Below are 26,968 nucleotides of genomic sequence, written 5' to 3'. Positions count from 1 at the left end.
TTACATATTTGCTGAAACTGTCAATATGTTGTGACAGCATGGTATGAGACGGGTAATCTTTGAAAAAATGTAGCTCCTCTACCTTCTAGTGATAACTAGGAACAATTCATTGGAGCCACAAGGCAGATCTTAGCTCCAAGGGTGAAGGGACACATATTGGAAACCTGACAAATAAATAGCTTGAGCAGAAATGTCATAAACGGGTTACTTAGTAAAATGTTAGTCTAATCTGACCAAGTAATGTAACGCGTTACTATTTACAATCCAATAATCAGATTAAAGTTACGTCTACAAGCCACTCATTTTCTTACACCTTTGTCCCCAGTGGGTCAGGAGGTGTTGGTGCCTTTCTCCAGCGAACATTTCAGGTGAGAGGCAGGGTCACCCTGGACCAGGGGTGGGCAACTGGAGGGCCGGTCTCCTGCAACGTTTAGATGTGTCTCTACTTCAACACACCTGAGTCAAATAATGAGGTCATCAGCAGGACTCTGGAGAACCTGACTGCACTGAGGAGGTGATTCAGCTGTTGGATTGAAGTGTGTTGAACCAGGGAGACGTCTAAGAGCTGCAGGACACCGACGGCCCTCCAGGACCAGGATTGCCCACCCCTGCCCTGGACAGTGGTGACTGCATGCATCTTTCCCCATTTCAAGTTGCTGCTGAGCTCATGTCTCTTGATGAGCAGAGTATAAAGCTGGGTGAGGAACTGATCTCAGGGCCTCTTGGCCAATGGGCAGCCTGGGTGCTGCAGCTTTGTTGGAAATGTGTGTACTTGCCTTGTTTTTAAAGATGCCAGGTTCATGGTTTCTCCCAGGTTACTTTTTACTTAAGAAGATTGTCTAAAAGCCCTGGATTTTGTTATTTACACTCTAATGTTTTCTTTAGGTTTTTCCCCGCCACCATCAAGATTCTTCCTGGTTTATTTTTAATAAAACTTTAACTATGCTCTCCTGGTTTGGCCTCTTCATTTTCTGTGTGTTACACCCTCCAAACAATAGACTGGCTTGGGGATGCAACAGATGTATTTTTCATTGAGTAATCAAGTAGTTACTTTTTCAAAGTAACTATGCCATTCCTGGTAATAAACTATCTGTACATTAAACGTATGTATATGTTTTATGATCTCAAGGTGACAAACTGTCCCAAAAAACATCATCTTCCATTTCCTCTTGAACAAAATGGCTGGAGTCTTTAATCAAGCGTCATTCCAGGACTGAACGCTCACTTTATCATTTGCCTCACAACTAGCAAGATAAATACACACAAGCTTACTACTAGATTTTGACATATTCTATTTGTCAAAATATGTTTTATTATTGATCAAAAATACTTTTACATATGTTTGGCACTTGAACTGGTTCAAGTTTGGTTCAAGAAAGTATTTTACTTTCAAAAACTAAGTAAAATACAGCTATTCAAACAGGACCCAACAGTTTTACACTGAATACAGTAGTTTGACCAACAAAAATTAAGTCTAAAAACATTTTTTTCTTAAACAACTCTACATCAGTGCAAAAGTTTTCCCATAAAAATAAATGAAAATCATGCTTTTCACATCTAACAGACACTTTAGCTCCTCACTGATAACTCGGTGTCGTCTCATTTCCTGCCCTGCATTCAGTAACTTGCCAACAGGAGCCATGGCTCTCAAGAGATTGAAAAAGACACAGGCAAAAAAGCCTAAATATTTTTTTTCTCTTGTCATTTTCAGCCACAAACATTTGATTAAAATATCTTGTCGTGCTCCTGTCTCTCCCCTGTCCTGCTCTTTTCATAATTTAGCTTATTTAAAACGTAACAGGTTAATACATATTTCAATAAACTAATTGAAGACCTCACCAGAGCTTCCTCAGTCACTTCACCTTTCTTCAACAGCATCACTATTCTAGCACTGCCGTTCTCCTGAACATTACATCATATTTAATACAATGTTATACGTGTTGATAAATACAAAAACAGAAAAGGCTCATTTTACTGCTGTTTCAGTCTCATTGTGATGAAATAAAACATTGTAGCTAGAGGAGCTAACCTTTAGCCAAAGGTTAGCAGTAAAATATTGGACGTGTGATTATTCCAGAATTATACGACTTGGCCCTGCAGTTTGAGTTGTGAGATAGCAGGCAGTCTTCCGCTTCAGTCACCGCTAACCAATAGGGACAGGTCTTACATCGCTCTCTTTAGGCCCCGCCCAGGATGTTCATGTGAGATTCGCAAGCAAAACTTGAGTTCAACCAAAAAATTCTGACATGCGCATTTAAAAATTTGTTATGCAAATAACTTTTTCCCTTCAAACAAGTGATTTTAATAAAAAAACTCACATTTTTAAACATTTGTTTTTGTTTAAAAGAAAAATTCTTACAATTCAAAAAGTTTTGACCAGTTTCATTTGAGATTTTTTTTTAAACGATTTTTTTTTTTTGTAAATCCAAAAGTTTTGACAATTTTAATTTGACTTTTTTTTTTTATTAATTGTGAAACCAATTTAACTCCATAATCAGTGAAGCAGGAAAAAAACATCTGTCAACAAAAATTCCTTTTATTTGACATTTTTTTTATATAAAGCACCATCTGATAAAACAGAAGATGGCCACTTTGAAATAACACACATTAAAGAAAACTGTCAACATTTACATCAGAAAGGACAGCAGAATTTCTTCCAAAGTAAAAAAAAGTCCTGTAAAATGTACTTTAAAGAGCAGCCCCGGTGCTTCAGCAGGTCAAACTGAGTCGGTCCTCTTGTAAGCCACCATGCTGTTCACCTTGTGGATGGAGGTGGTGAAGGAGCGCAGGCGCACCTCCTCTGATTGGTTGATTATCTGTGGGCCAGACTCCTCCCACTTGTCTGGAACCACCAGGTCTTTATCAGTGTAGACCAGGAGATCAAAGGCACCTGCAGGGGAAGGTCAGAGGTCAGAGATCATTGGAACAAAGCAAGATAGTAAAGAGGAAGAAGAGGAACTTACATGGCGTCTCCAGCAGAGGGAGGAAGGTAACCGTGGCTGTTATCTGCCTGATGACAGAGCGGATCTCATCTTGAATGATCTTGATGGATTTCTCCCTGGGAGCACTGGGAACACAACCAACGACCAAAACTCATCCTTACTGATGGCCGAGAGCTTATTTTAGGTTTATACTGCCCCCTGCTGGGGAAGATCATTTTGTACCCTACAGTTTCTAACAATATTCTAATTTGAATTAAAAAAAGCATCAAAAAATATTTGTGTGAAATCAGATTTTCTATCTGAAGAAAGCAACATGGCGCTGACCTGCTCTCCTTAGCCGATTTGTCACACTCGACGTCAAACTGCCATCTCTCCAGCACCTCATTGGTTTCCAGACACGTAATGACCAACACCAGCTTCTGCACGGTGCACTCAAACAGCCACTCTGAAACAATGATGAACAAAAGGAGAAGATTTGGAGAGCACCGATTCCAGCTCTTCTGGTCTGATCGACCAATAGTCATTTTCTTCCTAAAAACATCAGTTACGGTAATTAGTTTCTGAAAACTTCATTCTACAACTAAGATAATACACAAATAGTCGTGCACTGATTGCAGTTTTCTAGCCGAACAACTTAATTGATCTGAAAAGTTGCTAGATATAGCAACAAAGTTCTTTTCACATGCAAGTATCGAAGGATCGCCTGAAATGAAGACGATGGTGTCTGTTTTATTGCTGCTCTCCTACAGAAAGAAACAATGGAGAATCCAACCGAAAATGAAAGAACTGAAAATGATTCTCATATATTAACTGATTTTACTAAACTTCAAACAAATGATTTAAGAAATGCAAAACTATTTAACCAGGATAACTTTATCATCATCTGCATATCTTAATGAGGGCAGTATTTTTAGATCTATTGCTGCCACCTACTGGCCAATGATGTTACATTACATACTCTTAACTTTACTGTGTCAGAATTACTGATTTTAACAGGGATATTTGACTCTGATCAGACTATCGAGATCAACTTTCAACCTTTTAGTTTCCATGGTGACCTGTAGCTGAGGCCAAGCAGAAAAATCAAGTTGTCATTAGAACGTCAGGAATCCATGGAATAAAATCTTTAAACTATTTCAGTTCAGGTGACTCGTCTCTCGAGCCGTCCCACTGAGCACCGGTACCTTTGAGCTGAGACACCACGTTGGTCAGGTAGCTCTTCAGCTTGGGGTCAGTGGTGAGCTGCAGGGTCATGTCATAGTGTGTGACTCTGGTGAAAGTCTCAGGAGGGTAGATGCCCCTCTGATACAGGATACTGTTGATGCCAAATGCTGTGGAGAGACACTGGGTCAGCTAAGGTTCAGCTAAAGATGCTTAGAAATCATGTTGAAGTGGAACTGGAGATGCATGGATCAGACATTACTGGCTTATATTGATTTCTTGCTTTCTTTGAGGGAGACCGACTCAATATATCCAATTGCAATGATCACTACAATTGCAATATGTGGAATATCAACACAAACTGCTTGAATGCAATATTTTTTTGACTCTAACATGCAAAAAATGTTTGGCCTTTTGGATTTCTTTCTACAGGCTATAAACCCACACGCTTGTGCACTAATTTACACTCCTGCTCATAACAAACTGACATAACATGGTGACAGCTTTTTTTTTTAAAAGGTTTTGTTGGCTCTAGTGGCCTTTATTTGAAAGTAGTTCGACAGGAAAGAGGGCAATGAGAGGGGGAAGACATGCGGCAAATGTCACCAGGCCGGGAATCGAACCTGCAACCACCGCCACGAGGACCAAGGCCTCAATACATGGGTTGTGCTTTGCCCCTGCTTGAATAAAATGCAAGTACGCAGCATTTTTTGAGAAGTCTGGATTGCTTCACGTATATTTTGCACATTGCCTATGACTGTTGCTCGTGGGGACAGAGATTTCAGTAATCTAAAACCAGTGGTGGGAAGTAACAAAGTACAAGTATATCGTTACTGTACTTAAGTACATTTTACGTGTATCTGTACTTTACTTAAGTAGATTTAATAATGGATACTTTCTACTTTCTACTTCACTACATTTCTACAAAACTGTCGCGTTACTCGTTACATCCAAGTCGCATTTAGCTTTTTTTCCGTTAAAATGTGAAGTTCAGGGATTTAAGGTGGCGCCGTAAAATCCCAGCAATAACGTGACTTAGTGTCTGTTGTCACCCATCGGCTCCACCTTTACTCGCACGCGGAGCTCCAGACATGCGCAGTGGTTTCCTCTGAGCGTCAGTAATATAATAGCGCTGCATAAATCATAAGATATGGCGACATGTAAAATCAGCAGCGCTTCGCTTTCACAGACGGTGGAACTTCGTCCACCTTTTAGTGTCACTTGAAAGGAAAGCTTAAAGAAAGGTAAGATCTGTGGAGGTGATGCTAGCAATGCTAGCTGTACAGAGAGACATGTTGCATCTGTGTTGAAAAAAAAGTTGTCACTCATGCGCTGAATTATTGTGTGTTGACTGAGGTGACGCAAATATGGGACAACGCTGTGACCAAAGTGCAACATAGTGATATGACATTCAGGAACGATCCGATTCTTCTGGACGGATCTTTACTGATTAAATTTATTTCAGTTCTAAGTATTTAATATCTAGGTGTTTATGGGAATGTGGATCTTTCAGATCAATTTGAGAAGCAATTTTGAAAGGTAAAAGTAAATTTTTTTGTGTCACGTAGCGCAGGGTGCTGGTCTTGACTACAACTCTGCTACTGGCTCCTCGGTTGCCTGTCCTCCCCCACCCACCTTCTTTCCATCCCCTTTCTGTTGGATTTCTTAAAATAAAATAAATGCCACTAGTGGCAATAAAAGTCAAGTTCATGTTATGTTAGGACAGGAGACAAAATGTTTCCATCCCTGAAATTATGATGCATAGAATCACATATCTAAGCCTAAACTATGTTACAGAGAATAAAAACATACTTTATCTGTGGCATTGTTCATTAAAATGGCACATTTCTAATGTATTAAAATTAAATACAATCAGTTCACTTAATGATATTGTATTAGCAATTCAGCAAGTACTTTTACTACTCAAGTATTTGTAAAAGCCAGTACTTTTTTACATGAGTAGAAATGTACTTAAGTACAAACGTTAATGTGGTAGTTTTACTTTTACTTGAGTACATTTTTGAGTACTTTCTCCACCACTGTCTAAAACTTTAAAAAAAATTTAAGCAACCTATTTGCGTATTGTATTCAGAGTGCTGCATGTAAAATTCACAAACAGTAAACATTGTGATAGTATCAGTATTGGACCAAAGAAAGCAGGGCTTTAAAATTGTGGTGCTTTTTATGGGTGAAATAGACTCAAGAAATTGTAACAGCAACTGCGAAGGGGGGGCTTCATTTTTTATTTTTTTTTGTCATAGGGCCCAAAATTCCTGGCGGCGCCTGCAGGAGACTAATAAACCATCTGATCCTCTCAGAGGAGCAGCTCTTGGGTCCACCAGGCGTTTTGAACAGATGCATGTTTTTTCAAGCATGCATGGAAGAATCAAGGCAACACTCCAGGTATGATTTTGATGAAGGAATAAAATCATTAAACCCAGCAACCTCTCGCTAAAGATTCCCCACAAAACGCTAAAATGTAACCATATCGATGCCTCCTGCTCGAGTAAACAACTTTAACACTGAGGCAAAGATCGGTTTATGAACAAATTGCGCTCCAATAGACTTCGGGATGTAAAATATCAACATTAAACTCCCATTTGATTTGATTTTGTAGCGCTCAGCGTGGTGCAGGTGGGCGGTGCTTTCCACTATGAAGACAAGTAAAAATAAATTGTTATCTGCAACGACAATAAGTTGCATTTATAGCTCCGAGAGCAAACACACTGGCTTCCGGTGTTTATTGCAGTTTCACGTTGAGGTCATGAGTTTTACAAAGACTCAGCTCAGGCCCAACAGTTGCACTTTAGCACAGCGTGTTGTGTAGAAGCTAAGGGAGGAAACGAGCTGCTAAGCTATGGATTGAACTGAATACTTACAGAAGAAGTCAGCCACCAACTCCGCGCTTCCTTTAAGAGTGATTCCCTTAAGAGTACTGGTCATGGTTCCAACTATCACCAACAGATTCTCCTCTAAAAGATTTTTGTGCCGCTTCTCTGTTGTCTTCTGCTACCCGCCGTGTAGTTTGAAAATGTCATATGCACTTACACGCATGCGTAAAGCCTCCCTTCTCAAGTTGCGTTTACATTTTCTTGACGCGAGGGGGCAGTGCGTAACAATCCAACTGTTGATCTCAGTCTTGCCACAAAAGACCCTGAAAGATTTTCGCAAATTAAACTAGTAATCTCTACATTTAACTTTATTGCTACACTCAGTGAGCCAAACCGCTGCATGTGTTCAGAACAAGAAAGCAGGCATTCCTATACTTTTGTGTAATATTTCATTAAAACTTGTCATTTGTCAAGATTTGTTGTTGTGCTGTTAGGTTTTGGGGCCATTGCTCGCAGGTCTGTCCCAATGTCATAGTGGAAGTTATTTGTCCTTCTAAATCAGTGGTTCTTAACCTTTTTTGAGGTACCAAACTCACCAGTTTCATATGCGCGTTCACTGAACCCTTCTGTAGTGATAAATAAAATATGATTATTTTCCCCCAAATTCAAGACATAGTGGTGACCCAACTAAAGTCTAGTTATGTCACCCCACGATCACTGTCTTCTTAAAAGGTAGAGTCTCTGAGAACAGTTCTTCAAAATATAATCAGTGTTTTCAGCAAAGTTGAGCTGACTGTCCAGGAACGACCCAAGGTATTTAAAATTTGCCAGTTTCAACAGGTTGGCCATCGAGAGAAACTGGAACCACTTTAAGGTTTTGTTTAGGTCATTTAATTTGCTCTACATTCTTAAGAGAATGGAAAAATTAATAATAAATACTACAGACTTTGCGGTATTCTGATTTAGTAATGTAATTATATTAATTGTGTTACCACCCCCACGCCACTAGAGGCAGTAGCAACCCCGAAAAGATGCGACTAAGGAGCAGATTTAGAAGTTCACCGAAAGCTACAGAATGTGGTAAAAACTGTGAGCTTTGCTGAAGTAATTAAAGACACAAGTTCAAATCCATGCTGAGAGTGGATCTCCTTCAATCAGGGCTCCTCCGCAGCTCTGATTGGCTAAGCAATGTAACGTGATCCTCTGATTGGCTAAGCAATGTAACGTGATCCTCTGATTGGCTAAGCAATGTAACGTGATCCTCTGATTGGCTAAGCAATGTAACGTGATCCTCTGCAGCAAGTGATGGCAAAGCGGCGCGTCATCACGACTTTACACAAGTGTGTCTTTACCTCCACGGCAGAGGCTCCACCGAACCCCTGAGACCCACGTTAAGAACCACTGGCATAAATATTTGAATAATTTACCCCAACTCTTACTTCTATTGTTCTATTATTTAAAAAATCGTTAATCCAATTATACATTTTTCATTTTATTCCCATTTTATCCATCTTAATTAATAAACCCTCCTCCCAAAGCATGTCATGCGCTTTTTCAATATCAACAAATGAGCCTAAGAGAATTCCTTTATTTACCTGAGCCTTTCTTATTTCATTTTCTAAACAAACAATTGGATCTACAGTTGTCCGTCCACTCCTAAAACCACTCTGATAAGGAGATATAAGAACTCCTTTTTCTATTTCATACATTAATATCTTAGTTATCATTTTCTCCATCAATTTACATAAATTAGATGTAAGAGCTATAGGCCTATAACTTCTGACCTCTATCTTATCCTTACCTGGCTTTACTATCGGTAAAACGACTGAATGTTTCCAACTAGGGCAATTCATCTTGTTCCCATATTTTATTTTATAACTTTAAAACTACTCCTTTAGCAGCATCTCATAACTGTTCAATCTTATTATAGTATACGCCATCTTTCCCTGGAGATATATTTTTTACTCCAATCAAAGCTCTATTCATTTCAAACAATGTAAAATATTTATCTAAAACACCTCTTTCCTATTTAAAATGTCTCTATTATCTTCAGTAATTTTCAATCTCAAAAATAATTCATTTGATAAATTTTTAGAACTATGCACTTTCACAAAGGACCTAGCAAACATCTCTGCTTTTTCCTTATGTAGCCTCACACTGATTACCTTTAATTATAGGTAAAGAAAAATCCCTTCTAATTCCTCCCGTCATTCCCCAGATCTCGTTTACTTTATCTTCTGTTCCAATTGTATGACAAAAACCTCTACAATAATTCTTTTTAAATAATTTAACTATTCTCTTAACTTTAGACTGAGCATTTTTGTATAATATTAAATGACATAGGGGTGACCCAACTAGAGTCGGGTCACCCCACGATCACTGTCTTCTTAAAAAGTAGAGTCTCTGAGAACAGTTCTTCAAAATATAATCAGTGTTTTCAGCAAAGTTGAGCTGACTGTCCAGGAACGACCCAGGGTATTAGCTGACCGGTACGGCGTCCATCAGTCCACGGTCTGCCGGATCATCACAACGTGGACTAACTTTTTATTTACAGTACTTAGTTAAACTATGATCTAGAACCCAGAGCACCAGATATGCAAAACTCTACCTGCAGACTTTGTTGGCTACCCTGACCCTGCAGTCATCCTGGACGGGGCTGAGCCGGACTTCCTCTCCTCCAGAGTGACGAGTTTTCATCACCAGTAAAGGCAAAACAAGTCTGATGTCTGATTAGCTGCTAGGAAGTATATTATATATTCACTGTTCATTTTGCTATCCTGTTTGTTCCTACAATAAAACTGAATACTCTACATTTCACAAACCTTTTTTCCCCATTTCTCTGTGTTTACATTATATCAAGCATGTAGATCAAGAATTCAAGTTAGATGTTAAAATGCAACACATTTAGGTTATACCAGCAAAGAAATGTGAATATTAAGTAATATGTTGTTAGTCATATAATTTAATATGCTGAATAAGGCTGGATGATATAAGACATAGAGATAATATAAGGATAGACCCTCATGGCTGCTCTCGCCTGTTGTCGCTGACGAGATTTAGGGCGGCCATCTTGGAGCGGTCCACCACTCCACTCAGCGTTATGTTTAGCAGCACATTGACGCATTTAATCGATCTGAACACGCTTTCAGATCGAAAACCATAACTTTACAGTAATATGGTTTATTACTGGAAACCATATTCAAACATCTATCAAAGCTACATTTATAAACAATTGTATTTTTAAGTATGTTTTTAATACATAGTTCAGCATATTTAAATATGCTTAGTGGCTATAACAATAGAATAGGAATGGAATATTCTGATATTGATGTATGATGAGCATATTACAAAGCACACAGCCGTTCATCATTTATTTAATAAATTATTTAGTAATTTAGTAATTAGTAATATAAACACAATATCAATACATATTTATATAACATACAAACTATACAAACACAAATTAATAATGACAAATAAATAATGATTAATACTGAATAATATATATTGGATACATGTTTATGTATCCAATATATATATATATATATATATATATATATATATATATATATATATATATATATATATATATATCCAAGGCCACGGATGTTAAGACTAGGAAGCTACTAACCATGCATGGAGGATTCCACCCCAAATCCAGCACCCTGAGACTGAACACGAGCCGTAAGGAAGGAGGCAGAGGACTAGTGAGTGTGAGAGCCACTGTCCAGGATGAAACATCCAAGATCCATAAATACATCAAGGACAAAGCCTCAACGGACGATGTGCTCAGCGAATGTCTCAGGCAATGGGGAACAGAAGACAAGGTGCTGGAAGTACCATCATGGGAGGACAAGCCCCTACATGGGATGTACCACTGACAAATAACTGAAGAGCTGATGTCAGGAAAACCTACCAATGGCTGGAGAAAGCTGGACTCAAGGACAGCACAGAGGCTCTCATCCTGGCCGCCCAGGAACAGGCCCTAAACACCAGAGAGGCTCAGATCTACCACACCAGACAAGACCCAAGGTGTAGGTTGTGCAAGGAGGCCCCTGAGACAGTCCAGCACATAACAGCAGGGTGCAAGATGCTGGCAGGGAAAGCGTACATGGAACGACATAACCAAGTGGCGGGCATAGTGTACAGGAACATCTGTGCAGAATATGGACTGGAAGCCCCAAGATCACAGTGGGAAACACCCCCAAAGGTGGTGGAGAATGACCGAGCTAAGATCCTGTGGGACTTCCAGATCCAGACAGACAAGATGGTGATGGAGAACCAACCGGACATTGTGGTGGTGGATAAAGAACAGAGGAAAGCCGTTGTGGTGGATGTAGCAATACCAAGTGATTACAACATCAGGAAAAAGGAGCAGGAGAAACTGGAGAAATACCAGGGCCTCAGGGAGGAACTGGAAAAGACCTGGAAGGTGAAGACCACAGTGGTGCCTGTGGTCATCGGGGCCCTCGGGGCAGTCACCCCCAAACTGGAGCAGTGGCTCAAACAGATCCCAGGAACAACATCAGACATCTCAGTCCAGAAATGTGCAGTTCTAGGCACAGCCAAGATACTGGAGAACCTCAAGCTCCCAGGCCTCTGGTAGAGAGATAGATAGATAGATAGATAGATAGAGAGACAGATAGAGAGAGAGAGAGAGAGAGAGAGAGAGAGAGAGAGAGAGAGAGAGAGAGAGAGAGAGAGAGACCACCCGCGGAGGGTGAGAAGGGAATTTTTATATATATCGTATTTTCCGCATTATAAGGCACAGCTAAAAACCTTCAATTACCTCAACAGCCGACAGTGCGCCTTATATATGGACCAATATTGAGCCACAACAGGTCCAGCAACTACGATAAGCAGCTGCCGATTTCATTTTCCCCCGTAGAAGAAGAAGCGCACGGTGCATGCTGGGATAGTTGTCAGAACGCTGGTCTGTAATCTATTAATAAAGTTTGACTGACCTATCTACCTACCGACCTGATAATCAGGTTGTCTGCAGGTCATTTAGCACCACGTTCTCCACCAACATGCTGTGCGCGAACGGAGAAGGGTGACCATCGTCCAGCCACGCCCCAGAAGATTCTCCTCGCTGACCGCAGTCAGACTGTTTTGTTGACAATCTCTTTAGTGCAGCTCCATCTAGTGGATGCATAACGTGACTCCAGCCTCTACTGTAGCGTCTATTCTATGCGCCTTATAGTGCGGAAAATACTGTGTGTGTATATATATATAGCCTTGACCAAAGTTTGAAGGCTAAAACATCATTAGCTAGCATCTGGAAACAACTTGTTTTTACTTTCAATCCAAGTCTGTGAGTCACAGGATGCCTCCAACCAATGGCTCTTTAGTCTTTTGACCTTTCAGCAGATTCACACTCCAAAGGAATTGTCTAGAGGGTGTTTAAAACTCGAACCATCAGCAGGCAGTCCTAACAAACAGTAATTAGCAACACCAAAAGCAGCAAATGATTTGCCAGCTCTGGCTGCTTGGTTTTATAGGTCTGACTGGGCAAAAATCTGCAGTTTTATTAAGATTTCATGCCTACTGGCTATTCTACACCAATAAAATTTTATATTCTAGACCAAGAAAAAGAACATTGATAAAATTGCCTTTTCAGCACATTCAGTAAGAATTCTATTCCTTTTAAATGGATACAATGGCATCAGCAAGTTGGAGCATGATGCTGACGGCTGTAACATGATCCTGAAATCACTGCATTATCATCTCCATCACATCCATGCCCCTACTGAGTTCTTGTTCGGCACAGCAGCACAAAAACCTCTCCAGACTGGCTGACTTTATACATGCAGTACTGTTCAGGTAGAATGGTGGTTGATCAGGCTTTGATTTGGCAGCAGGGGGGAACGGGAACAAACTTTCCCACCTGTTTATATGTAACTCATAAAACTGCTAGGCTTTTAAACTGCTGCAGTATGTGTAGTTAAGATAAAGACTTTATTTGAGTTGCCCTTGAATACTCCAGTGTTGGATCTTTAAAAAAAATCATTTTTGTTTCAAATAGTTAAATCATTGAAACATTTTAACAAAACGATAGAAATGCAGAAACTCAGACTTTGATGATGCTCATGAACTGTAAGATCCTTGGTTGTGTTTGATTATTTAAGGATGTCACCTATATTAGCACATGGAAGAAGTGCATCACTTGTATTGTGAAAGAAATGTCAAAAAAAAATTTTTTGTTGAATTTGGTAAAAATATAAAACCAGAAAAAAAACATATTTTCTTAAAAATATGTTTTTCAAGACATACTTCACTGGCAAGTTATTGCGTACATGTCAGTGATGTTGTAGTTATTACTATATAACAACTACAATGGGTCAGACTTAACTGTCTGACATGTCACAGTTGAAAAGACAGTTATTCTGGATACTGACCAGGGGCCTCATGCATAAAAAAGTGCGCAGTTTTCAGACTAAAACTTGGCGTAAGGACAAATTTTAAAAAGTGCAGCGCACAAAAAAATCGGATGCATAAAGCCGTGCGCACGCACGTGGCTGCAAACCTTTCCTTTATAAATCCTAATTTGCGCGGGAATTTACTATTATTATTTAATATTTTTATTTTCTTTATTTTGTTTTTGTGTTACTTTATTGTTTGGGAATAAATGCGGTTCAGTTTCATCAGGCACGTGGGGGGGCTGGATGGGGGGTGGGGGGGGGGGGTTCTAGAGCACCTGCCCCTTTTGCTCCATGCCCCAAGTGCCCTTTTGGTCAATTTTCTTTTTTTGGGGGGGGGGTTATTATTTTCTAAGCCCTCTTCTGACACATAACATGTGCCATAATTATTCCGTTTTTTGTTTTTTTGTACAACATAATAAGCCCTCCGGTCACCTTGTTACCTTTGACCTTTTCCCCGTGACGCATGACTCAGTTGCCTCTGCGCAGTGAGATAAGGCGGCTAACTGGAGCTCAACGTAGTGAACGTTCCAGACTACAGAACAGTTTTTGATGAATTAAAAAAAAAAAGGTTTTTGGTGAATGAAGTGGAGTAGACCTGCTATTTTGTAACTCAGTAGGCTTTTCTCATGGTGACATTCATTAACAATTCAATATTTGCTTTTGTTTTTCTCTTTTTTCTGCAGTTCCATGTTAAAGTTTGCTGCAGCTCTGCTTTCCTGAATGGACCGTCTTCATCTCCACTGCAGCAAACAAGCAGCTCTGTTTTATAGATTACAGTCACTAAAAGGTTGCTTTGTGCCCTTGTTTATATTTTAATAGTGTAATTCTGTAAAGACAAAATATGTCTGGTGGTCCAGCTCTGATTTACATATCTTGCTAAATTGTGGGTTTGAATATTGCAAAACTTTCCTATAACAAAATAGACCTGCAGAAAGAAATTACTAGTAAAATATCTTTCATATCCATATTTGTATGCTCTATATAGATATTTTCCTTAGCTTTGATTGTACATGTCACAATTTTGTAATTTATCATTGTTTATTAAACTCTGAAAGCTGTTTGTTAATATTCTGTCCTAGAATGAGGTTAGATGGGCCCTTTTTTTGAGCTCCTGCCCCTTTGGTGGTCTCTGCACGGCCCTGAGTTTTATCGTTTACTTTTAAGCAATAAAAACATAAAATCATGAAAAACATTGGATTGATGATGCTTCTTGGTCTAATAACATTGAATGTAGTCTGATTTCAGTGTATTTAGGTGAGTTTTGACACTGTAGTTTGATATTGTCCACAGAAAAAGTTTGTGTGGCAGCCGCACATTTTCATGCCAGCGCAAAGTAAAGTTTTATACATGCCGACTTGTGCGTAAAATATGGCACCGCACATTTTTTGTGCGCACACACGCTTTATGCATGAGGGCTCTGGTGTCTGACTTCACAACATGCACTTCTGCTCACAACTATGTCATTCATCTCACTTATCAGTGTTGTCCAGGTTTAAAGCAATGGTTGTCTTCAACCAGTGGAGACAGTGGCGCAAAAAGTGGGCAACGCATAGGGGCGCTGCACCAGAGGGGGCATCAAAACCCCGTCTCGAGGGGGCGGCGCGCTGATGATGTGTTCGCATCCACCTGAATAGTATGTAGTTGCGACCCTGAGTGGAGACCAGTATAGGATAACAGTGTCAGGGAAACCTTCTGCAAAAAAGAAAAAACTCACCTCAAGGCTAAAGCTTCAGCATGAAGTTCAGAGAAAACTGTGGACTTAGCCTAAAAACTGCAACAAGCCCACCTAACAGGAGTTCTCCCCCGCCCCCAACCCCCTGTGGCTCTCTGCTGCCCTCCGGCCCTCTTCACAGCCACACCGATTTTTACCCTCATTTTATATGAAGCTCAGGTTCATTTGCTTTAGCTTGCTTTTCACCATGGGTCTTCTGTTTATCTCTCTTTCAGTGGCAGATGTGAACAATTTTTTGGTAGGGCTGATGTGTCACAAAATTTACATTTATCCAGAGCAGCACTAGTATTGTGTAACTATAGCAATGTTAATAACTGATTTTGTACATGCATGTTTAACTGAGAGAAACTACAGGACAGCTTTATGGGTCCAGACGGTGTCAGACCCAAAGTTCTTAAGGCTTGTGCATGTTGGGATTCTGCAACATCTCTTCAACTCTAATTTGACCCAGTAGACCAGGGGTGGGCAATCCTGGTCCTGGAGGGCCGTCGGTGTCCTGCAGCTCTTAGACGTCTGCCTGGTTCAACACACTTCAATCCAACAGCTGAATCACCTCCTCAGTGCAGTCAGGTTCTCCAGAGTCCTGCTGATGACCTCATTATTTGACTCAGGTGTGTTGAAGTAGAGACACATCTAAACGTTGCAGGAGACCGGCCCTCCAGGCCTGGAGTTGCCCACCCCTGCAGTAGAAGGTTGCAGTGTTGTGCAAGACATCCTGCCTGGTTCTGATCCAAGAACAGTCAGACTCTGACTGCAGACCTGTTGTCCTGGTATCCCGCATCCTGTTGGAGCACCTGAGTTAACAAACAAACACAAATTAGGAGTTGGAGCTGAAGACGCCCTCATCCACCTATTTCAACAAACCTACTGTCATCTGACCAAAGCAGTGACCAACGTGAGGAAGCAGTAGACATGGTTTGAGTGTGGAGAGGAATGGATACATACAAAATATGTTAGTAAATTTAAATGATAAATCACAAATTTTATACTTTGTTTAGACCAAATAATTTTTTATCATTAACTGATCGTATAAATCTTAAAATTGAAAATGAGGAAATAATTAGAGAAACTTCTACAAAGTTCCTGGGGGTCTTCATAGATTAGTCCTTAAATTTTAAACTACACAAACTATCTACCAACAAAGGTGTTCAAGTATGTTGGCCTGTTTTTACAATGAAGGTTTTATCGACCTTTATCCACACTTTTAACCATGTATAAAACTCATATAATGCCCCCACCTCTCATCCATTCCATCTTTTTGAACTCCTTTGCCTAACAGAGATAAATATATATCAAAACGGCTGCATAATGTTCCAAGTTGTAAATAAAACTACTCATAGATTGACTAAGCTCGTTCCAACCAACCAGTGGTCCTCAGCGTACTTGCAGAACTAGGAATAAACATCTTATCTCTAGCAAACTAGAACACTTAATATTACCGGACAAACTTTTGCTTGGAGGGGCCCAAAGGTTTGGAACGAGCTCAATGAGAGATTAACAAGGTTGAAACTCATCTCCACTTTAAAAAAACAGTTAAAGATTAAATAGTTTTATTTACATACCTGAGATCTTCTGCCTGTTCAAAGGTTACATCAGTCTGTGGAGTTGTGTGTTCCCATGTTCACTGTATAAGCTTTAAATCAATTCTTTGGAGACCTGATTCACTCTATTATTTTACAGTAATGATGTGTTGTAAGTTTATCATGGAATTTGTTAAATTGACTAAATAAACTGAGGAAAAAAAGTGATTTGTGAACACATTAGTATTATTTTCAGGTTGGTTCTGCATATCATGGATGTGGGTCAGAGAAAGCTCACTGCTGACTGAAATATGACTGATAATCTGCAGGTGAGGGTACAGGTTTTGGGGGGCTATGGTAGTTTAATAACGTCCACCTGACACCACACAAAGGAGGCCCACAGAAGACCCACTGGGCTATTTTAAGCCTCTGCAGTGCATGCCTCTCTAGACTGGAGATGTTGAAGAAGGCAAATCAACAAGCGTGAGTATGTGTGTCAGCCTGGCTGCCCTCACACAAATAAATGAGCAGTTTTCTGTGAAGCACACTGAGCTTCTTTCTCCATACATAACCTGTGCTGAAAAGAACTGCTGCTACACACAGAAGCAGCCATGACATGGCTCTGTGTTACATTATGGTGACTGAGGGGATGTGGTCAAGATGCTACTCGCATATTATTCTGACATATTACTCAAAAACTTACAGAGTGCTGGATTACATCAAGCACACACACATATCCTTGTACTTCTATACAAACTGAAGACTTTGTTATTGACTTCCATTCATTTTAGAGACTGTATTTATGTTTAGCCCAGACATTTTTTCCTAACACTAACTTTAACCAAAACCTAATTTACACCTTACCTCTAAACCTAACAGTCATCGAACTGGGCTTTGGTCCCCATAAGGCCCATGATTTTAAGAGGGTTAGTAAACAGGCACGTGCAGAGGGGGGGCTGGGGGGGCTTGAGCACCTGCCCTTTTTGCTCCTTGCCCCCAAGTGCCCTTTTGGTCCAATTTATTTATTTGTTTGTTTTTCATTATTATTTCCTAAGCCCTCTTCTGACACATAACAAATACTAAAATTATTTGTTTTTTTTTGTTTTTTTTACAACATAAGCCCTCCGGTCACCTTGTTACCTTTGACCTTTTACCCGTGACACATGACGCAGTTGCTTCTCGCGCAGTGAGATAAGACGGCTAACTGGAGCTCAACGTAGCGAACGTTCCAGATTACAGAACAGTTTTTGGTGAATTAAAAAAAATCGTTTTTGGTGAATAAAGTGGAGTAGACCTGCTGCTTGTCAGATGACAGAAAACGTTGAAGTATCGTTTCTGCTTCAGCTCGGAGTCGCGGTTTAAGCAGAGAGGTAATGAAATACAACAGACACTGACAGGCCTCTGCGTCTGCCTTTCTCTGAAGAACTACTGAGGGGAGGAGACAGCCAGGTGAGGAGAAACTGTTCTTATCTATCGATTCACTATTTTTATCCGTAGACATGAATACGTAGGCGCCTCATGCAGCGGGTCGGCCCGTTGCTGCGATACGTAACAGCGTCCGCCATGTTGAATGTGGAATATGTGCCAGTAGCTAATACAAGTAAATTGACCGAACTTTATAAAGCGCCGTTCTATAAAGTATTTTAAGTTAATTCCTGCCATTGACACATTTTCTCACACACATTAATATATTTGGCAATCAAAGAAATTACTAAAGAGAGTTTCTAACTTTTGATGTGATAATTTAATTGTTTTGGAGCATTTCTGAATAAAGAGCACAATGTTTGATTTTATAGAAATGATTCTGATTATTTTTATATTGAAATTGATAAACAGACACACTTGTGTTTTCTTAAAGAATATATTTACATAATTTAATGTACATTTAACATTTCAAGACAAACAAATAATTTTCCTGTATTTATTTTTTATACGTTATTGAGAAATGACTTTTGATTTATAAATTGTCAAACATTAAACTACATATTTTTCTTACTTTTTTCCAGAGAATCAATATTTATTACAGTATGTCAACTCTGCTATTGACAGCAAAGAGTGAAAATAATTCTAACAGAGTAAATTTTTATTTCATTACAAGCTGTATTAATACACTAACACTTCAGATTGAGATATTTAAAAATACACTAAAAGTGAAATAATAAAACATTTATTTATTATACTGGGAACACTGGTCACAGGCTTCAGTCTGCTGGTCACACTGGGAGAACTCAATGACTTCTGAGACGTCCTGGTTCACAGGCTAAAGCCAAGAATAAAAGAGAAATTATCCAAAAGTGTAATAGAAAATACATAAATGTTTCCTTCACATTCATAAAAAGACATTTTCAGCATGTTGGGCTCTGACTAGTAGCATCTTTATAGCTAAATACCGACATGGAGAAGCTGAGCTGGAAACAGACTGAAGACCAGCAGCTCCAGCTCTGATCCTGACTGACCTTTACTCACTAAATCCTCTGGTTTTTAGTTAACTTCTCCTCTAACAGCGGTTTCTCATCAGCTCTCATTAGAAAACAGTATGAAAACTTTAGCTGCTATGCTAACAATCAGCTGTTATTTCGGGCCAATTTAGTTACTTAGGAAATATTTTCCGGTTGTTTAGAAGGAAGTTTCTGGCTGCAAAGTCAAGTAATTCTGATCTTTCATCTTTACCTGGGAAATGTGATGCCAATGAATCCAGTTTGTTTCGTAAAACGGTTGAAACACAGCACAGGACTTAAGGAGCTCCATCGCCCTGCTGCCACATAGAAGATGGCGGATGCTGTTACATACGACTCAGTGCTCCATGAGGGATCTACGTATTGATGTCTATGTTTTTATCAGACAGACATTAAGCTGTTGTTGTACTATTAGCTAGCTACGCCTTTGCTAGCAAAGCTAGATAACTAAAAAGCTTCTCCCCAGTATCTTTAATGATATCAGTCATTCTTCAGTATCGCTTATGCAATGGGGTACGTCGCCCGTCCAAAACCTGTCATCTCCATAATGGAGATGACAGGAACCCACATTACACCGCAATTTAGCAAGATATGTAAATCAGAGCTGGACCACCAGACATATTTTGTCTTTACAGAATTACACTATTAAAATATAAACAAGGGTACAAAGCAACCTTTTAGTGACTGTAATCTATAAAACAGAGCTGCTTGTTTGCTGCAGTGGAGATGAAGACGGTCCATTCAGGAAAGCAGAGCTGCAGCAAACTTTAACATGGAACTGCAGAAAAAAGAGAAAAACAAAAGCAAATATTGAATTGTTAATGAATGTCACCATGAGAAAAGCCTACTGAGTTTTGCTTAAAAAAACTTTGAAACATTTAAATCACACATTTGTCTCATGAAGTGAATTTTTTTTTGCAAAACATGTAAGGGTACTCAGAGGGGACCCGGAAATTCAACCACACACAGGAGTATAAAAAGGAAAACAAAGTTTATTTTTTCAGATACTGGTTTCAGCTAAGGGAGAGGTCATCAAACACAGCACTGAGGAGAGAGTGGAGAAGACTGGTGATGCACGAAGGAGGGGTATCTAGAAATGTTCAGCTTAACTGACCTGTAGAGCAGTGGACGGGTGGAGCAGAGGGTCTGATGACAGGGAGAAGCAGGAAACCAGAGGAACAGGCTTCTGTGGAGGCAATGAAAATCTCCACGGGGAGATCCGAGATGCAGCACCCAGAGACTTTGTCGAAAAACAGGCAGAGGTCATACACAGGAGGACAGAGAGCAGACTTAGCTTAGAGGGGCAGGCAGTAATCGGTGGTCGTGAGGCAGAGCTTGGGTCAGGGTCCAGAAATCCAGAATAGAAGGGATCCGTGAAGGGCTTGGCAGGAGGGGTAAATCCGTGGTCAGTAGGGGGGGTCGAAGAAACACAGAAGGCTTGGCAGGAAACGCTGGATCTCTACTGGCTCATGGCTGTCGATAATCTGGCAGGGAAGCAGAGGCTGAGGGGTGTTTAAGTAGGGCAAGGCCCAGGTGGAACAGGTAAGCAATCAGGCGTGGCAGGTGAACTGAATGAGGGCTTAACACAGCATGGACAGGACATGAATCATAACAAAACAAACTTATTTGTGCATGTCAGAAATCTTTTCTTAATATTCTAAGTTTTTGTTTGACTCAAAGTTTTGCTTGTGATTCTCACGAGTCGTGAGCAGAGACTAAAATCACAACAAAAGATTTCTGATGTGTGCAAATAAAAGTTTATGTTTGGAAAATAACTTTTTCATGAGACAAAAATTTGTTAATTTAGAAAAAAGTTTTTTAAATAAAACTTTTGTTTTAAAAAAAGGAATCATTACAATTCCAAAAGTTTTGATTACAATTTTATTTAGTTGGGTTTTTTTTTGTTTAATAAATGGGAAAAAAATATTTAACTTCTTGCTCTGCGAACCAGACCCTAAACTTTCTTAAAGTCTTTGTTGAGTTTTTCCCCTTCATTAATGTCACTTTTATTACATTCATTATATCTATCATGGTAATTCAGGGTGAGTTATTTTTAATTCTAAATTAATATCCTTATTGGACTTTTATTTAAGAGCTATTCTCCTTCAAGATACATTTACCTAAAGGTAGAATAAATGAAATGTACATTATGCACAGTGGCGGAGCTAGACTTTTAAAGTTGGGGGGGCCAAGAGGGGGCCAGGACTACGTCTGGGGGGGGCAAAATTTAAAATGTGTGTGCATATATATATATATATATATATATATATATATATATATATATAAACTAACCAAACTGAATATTTGGTTATTTTTTAAGCCCCTCTGTCATTTGACATGTTATAATTAACACCTTTGACTGGAGCACATGGAGACATGATGGACTTTAGCATAGAGTTCATCACAGAGGAAACTAAAATCAATCAAATAAAAGATCCTTTCTGAATATCATCTCATGGACACTGAACTAAATGCGTCTTTCTGACCGGGAGCTGACAGCGTGTTGAAGAGTTATGGACACCTTGGTTAGGAAGCTCTGATTGGACAGGTCATTTGACAGGTAACAATATTTCGGGTCGGACCAGAACTATTTGCCTGATGGTGGTTCAGGGTTCTAATGAGTTTACAGTTAATGAGTTTGGAGCACACAGAGAAAACCTAAAGAGAATGTTATGATCTACTTATTGTAGTTTATGTAGAGGAATAACAGCTGACTGTTGAGAGAGGAAAGAAATTAAAGTGCAGATCCGTTAGGCAGAAACAAGCGCAGAGCGCTGGACAATAAATGCGCTTAAATGCTCCACGGTTACGCTCCAATTAATCACACATGACATGACAAACGCCAAATATACAATATATAGTTACACTGTTTAGTTAATGGTGTTTTAAAAACAAAACCAGTAAAAACTTAACCTAGTTAATATGTCAGATTCCCTCCTCAGCCTCGTCTTCTGTCCAGACTGTGATCAGCTGACCACTTGGTGCACAGACAGTTTCAACTTTACTCACAGAGAACATCGTGGAGCTCATTATTAATCAGACTAAGAACAATATCTGTCAGAGAATCATCTCTGATCTGGTCGCTTTAACGGACCAGAGACTTTGGAGCGTCCAGCAGCTGATCCGCTTCTGCGGGTTTTTTCTCCTGCTGAGGGAAGTGATGCGGGATCAGGAAACGATCAGAGTTCTGCCGTCTTCTAATCACGTCATTTCGTGAAATGTTACCTGATTTCAAAAACGTTCTCGCAGGGAAATACTAAATGTTTTGTTGGATGACTACAAATTGGAAATAAAATGATTTTTTTCTTTGACGGACAACGAAAAAACTCCAGCGCCACCTCTGCTCCAAACCACGAACATTGTCGGCCCCTCTTCGGTTTTTTTTCTTTTTGCGGAGGATCAATAAATAACTTATTGGTGTTTTACCATCACCACCAGGTGTGAAGTGCTTTAGCCTTTGAGTTGCACCACAGCAGCATAACTGAAACATCCAGGAGAAGAATATCAGCTTGTTATGAGTATAAAGGAGGCTGGTATCGCGCCTGATCTAAATCTATTTATTTATGTCATCACATGGACTTAAATAAAGTTTTATACATTTTCTTTTCATATATTTATTATTGTTTTTCTTCTTTAGATATTAGGTTGACTATGATTCCAAATAATGTACAGGAATAACCTGGTGCTGTTACGTCAATCATCTGGGGGGGTCACTGGGGGGGCCAATCAGATGACAGGGGGGGCACTGGCCCCCCCTCTGGCTCCGCCACTGATAATGCAGCAAAGGAAATTTGAAGATCCGACATATATCCATATGTAGATGATCGGTTTTGGACGGGCGATGTGCCCTTATTGCATAAGCGATACTGAAGGGCAAGGAGCAAAGAGGGCAGGTGCTCAAGCTCCCCCAGCTGCCCTCTCTGCACGTGGCTGCTCAAGTGGATGCAAACACATCATCGGCACGCCGCCCCCTCCAGACGGGGTTTTGACGTCCCCTCTGGTGCAGCGCCCCTATGCGTTGCATGCGCTGCATACCCACTTTTTGCGCCATTGCCCTTACCCTAACCCAGTGGTTTTTAACCTGGGTTCGATCGAACCCCAGGGGTTCGATGAGTCGGTGCCAGGGGTTCGGCGAAGATAAAGATTCTTGTGTAAAGCCGTGATGACGCCCCGCTTTGCCATCACTTGCTGCAGAGGATCACGTTACATTGCTTAGCCAATCAGAGCTGCGGAGGAGCCCTGATTGAAGGAGATCCACTCTCAACATGGATTTGAACTTGTGTTCATATATAAGAGACATAATATAAGAGTAAACCCCGCATTGGCTGCTCCCGGCGCAGGAAATATGGCGGCCATCTTGGAGGGGTATTCCCTCCTATTTTGCTCAACCAAAACAGAAGATGCCTCAGCACTGAGGGATATTGTTGTTCTGATCGATGGATTATTGATGTGAGGCTCCACAGACAACATTTCACAAGTAAGATGGACATATTATTGTGTATATTTTGTGATTAGAATATTACTTTACTGTATTTATGTCCACCGGTGAGATACCAGCTAATATTAGCTACAGTGTTTGATGTAATACGGGTTCAGCTGCTATGAAGGCTAACTGAGATTCTGTAAATCTAAAAAAATTAATTATTCTCTAACATTGACTTAGATTATCTGACACAAGAGTCTATATTAGAAATGAAACAATGTAACATATATTATAAAACTTATATCATGTGTTATAACCATAGGTGTAGGAAGCAGGGGGAACGGGGGGGGGTCATGTCCCCCCCGATATTGGAGACGGTCACATTCGTTCCCCCCAATAATTTCACCGCAGTAGCAAAGAATTTTTAATCTTCCACTCGCGTGCTTTTATTTTGAAGGCGCACAACAGCGCATTCAGCAGAGCGCTTCCTCCCCCTCTGAACGGCTCAGAGTAAAGGCAGCAGCAGAGAGTCAGAGAAACTCTGTTTGAATGAGGTAAACGATCTGTCATGAATTTTGCCATGAATATCGCTCGTTTATAACATCTTGTTGTCAGTTTACTTTCATATATAGAACTAAATCTTTTTTGTTAAGCCGTTTTAATTCTGGGATAGTCACATGTTCAAAATTTTACTGCTAACTAAGTTAGCTAGTCTAGTCACAATGATTTAGTATAGCGGTTCTCAACGTGGGCGGTACCGCCCCCCAGGGGGCGTTCAGAGGACAGCAAGGGGGACTGGCGGAAATTTGTACAAAAGGGGGGCCTGGGATTCCTTTGGGGGGCGTTTGGTCGAAGGTAAACTTTACACCTTAAATGCACAACAATACCAGTTTAGACTTTGAACAACTTGCTAAAACTGTATTTCGTAACATTAAAACATGCATGGCTGCAACTGTATGGTAGCTCTTCTTCTATTCAGTGTTTGTAGCTTTTTGGTACAGCTCCGTCTCCTGCTACTGGCAGCTTCACCGCATCAGTTCAGCGTTACACCGTCTGATGACGATGCTGTGATTCACTTGTCTAGTGTCTGATTTTCAAATATTTTATGTTTTATTTAGGATTTTTGTACATATGTTTTGGCGGTTCTGTGATCATGTCAAAGCAGCAACTTATATTAAAAAGTGTTTTATTTCCGTTTGAAAGCTGCCCGCTTCCATGGAAGGACAACAGAAAATCGCTCTTATAAACATGTAATGACTAAAATCACGATACCCTCACTTTGTATCCCTTTGAAAAATTAACTAATTTAAATAAAGAAATCCCTCCATGGGTGATACCACGATAGAGAGCGTTCATTTTATAGCGTTAACACGGAGCTGTAAGTGGTCCGGTATGAAACGGGGTGATTGAACAACACAGCACTTTTAAATTTCAATAATCAGAATGCAGAAATTGTTTCCGTTGTTTTAAAAGGTTTATGTCAGTCTGCCTTTTCCCCATCGATATGTTTCCCAAACGCTGCGCACCATAGGGGGTAAAAAAAAAAAACAACTCTGCGCACATTGAGCAAAACTCTGAAACAGGAGAAGCGGAACATAAAACGGAGCGACGAACTAGATGTGAATTATGGCATAAAAACAGAGAATCCGACGCTGAACAGTGAAAAAAAATCAACACATGATGTGAAACACATGACGATTAGGCGGCACAGCAGGTGATGAGTGAAGATTACTGATGGTCAATAAATGATCAAACAAATTTAGCAACAGGAAAGAAACTAAAGTGGACATAGCAATAAACCAAGAGAGGATAATACTAATCAAATGAAACTAAATGTAAATGAATGTAGAACAAAATGCAAGAATAAACTAAGAAACTAAAGTAAATACAGAGGAATAAACTGGTATGGCAAGACCTTTCGAGCAATAATTAATAAAGAGGAATATATGGCAAGAATAAACAGACACTATTTCCAGATAAAAGGTAAAATAATATTGTTGAAGTGTCATGGGTTTGTTGAGACCACATCTAGTACTGAGAATAAATATATCTTACAGACCATAACAGTAAAGAACTGATCACTTATTTATGTTTTTAATTAGATTTGATATATTTATTTCTTCAATATTATTTTTTATGTCAGTGTTAATGTCATGAGGCTGATGACTCCATGACACTTTCAATTTGACTCATTAGGATTTGATTAAGAACCAGATTTGTTCTTTGTAATTTCTGTCCAGTAAAACTATTAATCTATAATCAATAGACAGGTCTATATAAAGATATAATCCATGTTTCTGTCTCATATTTGTATGGCATTAAAAGGATCTGGAACTTTAGTTTTTCCACTGAAAGCTCTGGTTTATACAATAAATGCCATGTGGGTGAAATTTTATGGATGATACTCTGATGTCCCATTCTCCTGAAGGCAGCACAGAGCTGCACCACCAGAAACCCACAGAAACACTGAAGAGATGAAGAGTTATGATTAATATAGTTACAGTTCTATCCATGTTTTAATGTTGCAGCTCAGTCGTTTTGCAAATAGTTCAAAGTTTAAACTGGCATGTTGTTCATCTTTTATCTGGTCATTTTGTGGAAGATTTAACAACTAGAAAATGGCAAAGAATAAGAATATTTTTCCACTGATTGGCTGCTGTTAGGCCTACAGATTTTAACTTGAATGTTCGTTGCATTTTTCATAGACGCCTGTGAAAATAATTTCTATTCCCATGACTTTTTGTTCTCTGGGAAATTATTTTTGATGATAAATACAGAAACAAGCAAAAAAATCTAAACATCTACAATAGTAATGATAATATTAATGATAAAATAATAGTCAGTGCAAAGTAGCCTACAAATTCTTTGGTGGGGGCGGTGAGGGACCTGGATAAAGGCTGGGGGGGCGCTGGGGTGAAACAGGTTGAGAAACACTGAGATAGCCCATCAATATCTTCACCAGTTTTGTTTGTGAAACTGTCACCAGTTATGATTATGCAAGTGTAGCAGTGTAAGCAGATAAATGGGACAGAGGAAATCTATATTTGTATAATATATGTGACCATTGTTATTGTTTGGCCACGTTGTGAGGAAAGACAACTGCAACCAGAGAGGTGCTGATTTTTACATTTGTTCAAACATCTTGTACTTGTTTTTTTACAAGCTCAACTGATTAAATACGTTGATTTGCTAAGCAGAGAGCTCTTGGAGATCAGCTGTTTTGCACCAGCTATCCGTCCCAATACGGAGGCACAATGCCTACACTGCCCCCTATGGGTTGATATATTTGGAACAACACACAATGTGTGTAATAAACTGGTCTATGTAATGTGTAATTCAGCGGGTTCATATGGATGACCACTTTTTTAAAAAAACTGATCAGGTGTGGACGAGATTATTTTATATTAAAAAAAAACAATATCTCTGCTACGTCGTTTTAAAAAGACCCAGCTACAGGTGGACAAGGCCTAAAATTCAAACT

General features: G+C 39.6%; 1 protein-coding gene and 2 long non-coding RNA genes across 3 annotated transcripts; 1 reads left to right on the top strand and 2 right to left on the bottom strand.

The window, feature by feature from the left end:
- Positions 1 to 2,520: 2,520 nt before the first annotated feature.
- Positions 2,521 to 7,164, bottom strand: mad2l1 (MAD2 mitotic arrest deficient-like 1 (yeast)). The gene is made up of 5 exons (XM_008434846.3): positions 6,983 to 7,164; positions 4,127 to 4,273; positions 3,267 to 3,387; positions 2,964 to 3,067; positions 2,521 to 2,890 (listed from the first exon to the last, which is right to left on the bottom strand). Exons 1-5 carry the CDS (start codon positions 7,044 to 7,046, stop codon positions 2,718 to 2,720), a joined length of 609 nt encoding a protein of 202 aa, XP_008433068.2. The 5' UTR covers positions 7,047 to 7,164; the 3' UTR covers positions 2,521 to 2,717.
- Positions 5,075 to 14,942, top strand: LOC145548714 (uncharacterized). Its single transcript, XR_014084719.1, has 3 exons — positions 5,075 to 5,347; positions 6,365 to 6,506; positions 14,040 to 14,942. It is a non-coding gene; the product is annotated as an uncharacterized LOC145548714 (long non-coding RNA).
- Positions 14,943 to 20,036: 5,094 nt separating this feature from the next.
- Positions 20,037 to 21,262, bottom strand: LOC145548715 (uncharacterized). Its single transcript, XR_014084720.1, has 2 exons — positions 20,179 to 21,262; positions 20,037 to 20,108 (listed from the first exon to the last, which is right to left on the bottom strand). It is a non-coding gene; the product is annotated as an uncharacterized LOC145548715 (long non-coding RNA).
- Positions 21,263 to 26,968: the final 5,706 nt, after the last annotated feature.

This window comes from Poecilia reticulata, chromosome 18 (genome assembly GCF_904066995.2).
Source record: "Poecilia reticulata chromosome 18, P_reticulata-male-v2, whole genome shotgun sequence".
Classification (NCBI taxonomy): domain Eukaryota; kingdom Metazoa; phylum Chordata; class Actinopteri; order Cyprinodontiformes; family Poeciliidae; genus Poecilia; species Poecilia reticulata.
The sequence above is the reverse complement of the archived record's forward strand: the minus strand, read 5'-3'. Positions and strand labels throughout refer to the sequence as shown.

Excerpts from the sequence above, each read along its gene's own strand:
- mad2l1 (XM_008434846.3), bottom strand. The coding sequence starts at position 7,046 with ATGACCAGTACTCTTAAGGGAATCACTCTTAAAGGAAGCGCGGAGTTG. Across the intron at positions 4,274-6,982 it reads GTTGGTGGCTGACTTCTTCT|CATTTGGCATCAACAGTATC; the intron begins GTAAGTATTCAG and ends GTCTCTCCACAG. Across the intron at positions 3,068-3,266 it reads AAATCGGCTAAGGAGAGCAG|TGCTCCCAGGGAGAAATCCA; the intron begins GTCAGCGCCATG and ends TTGTGTTCCCAG.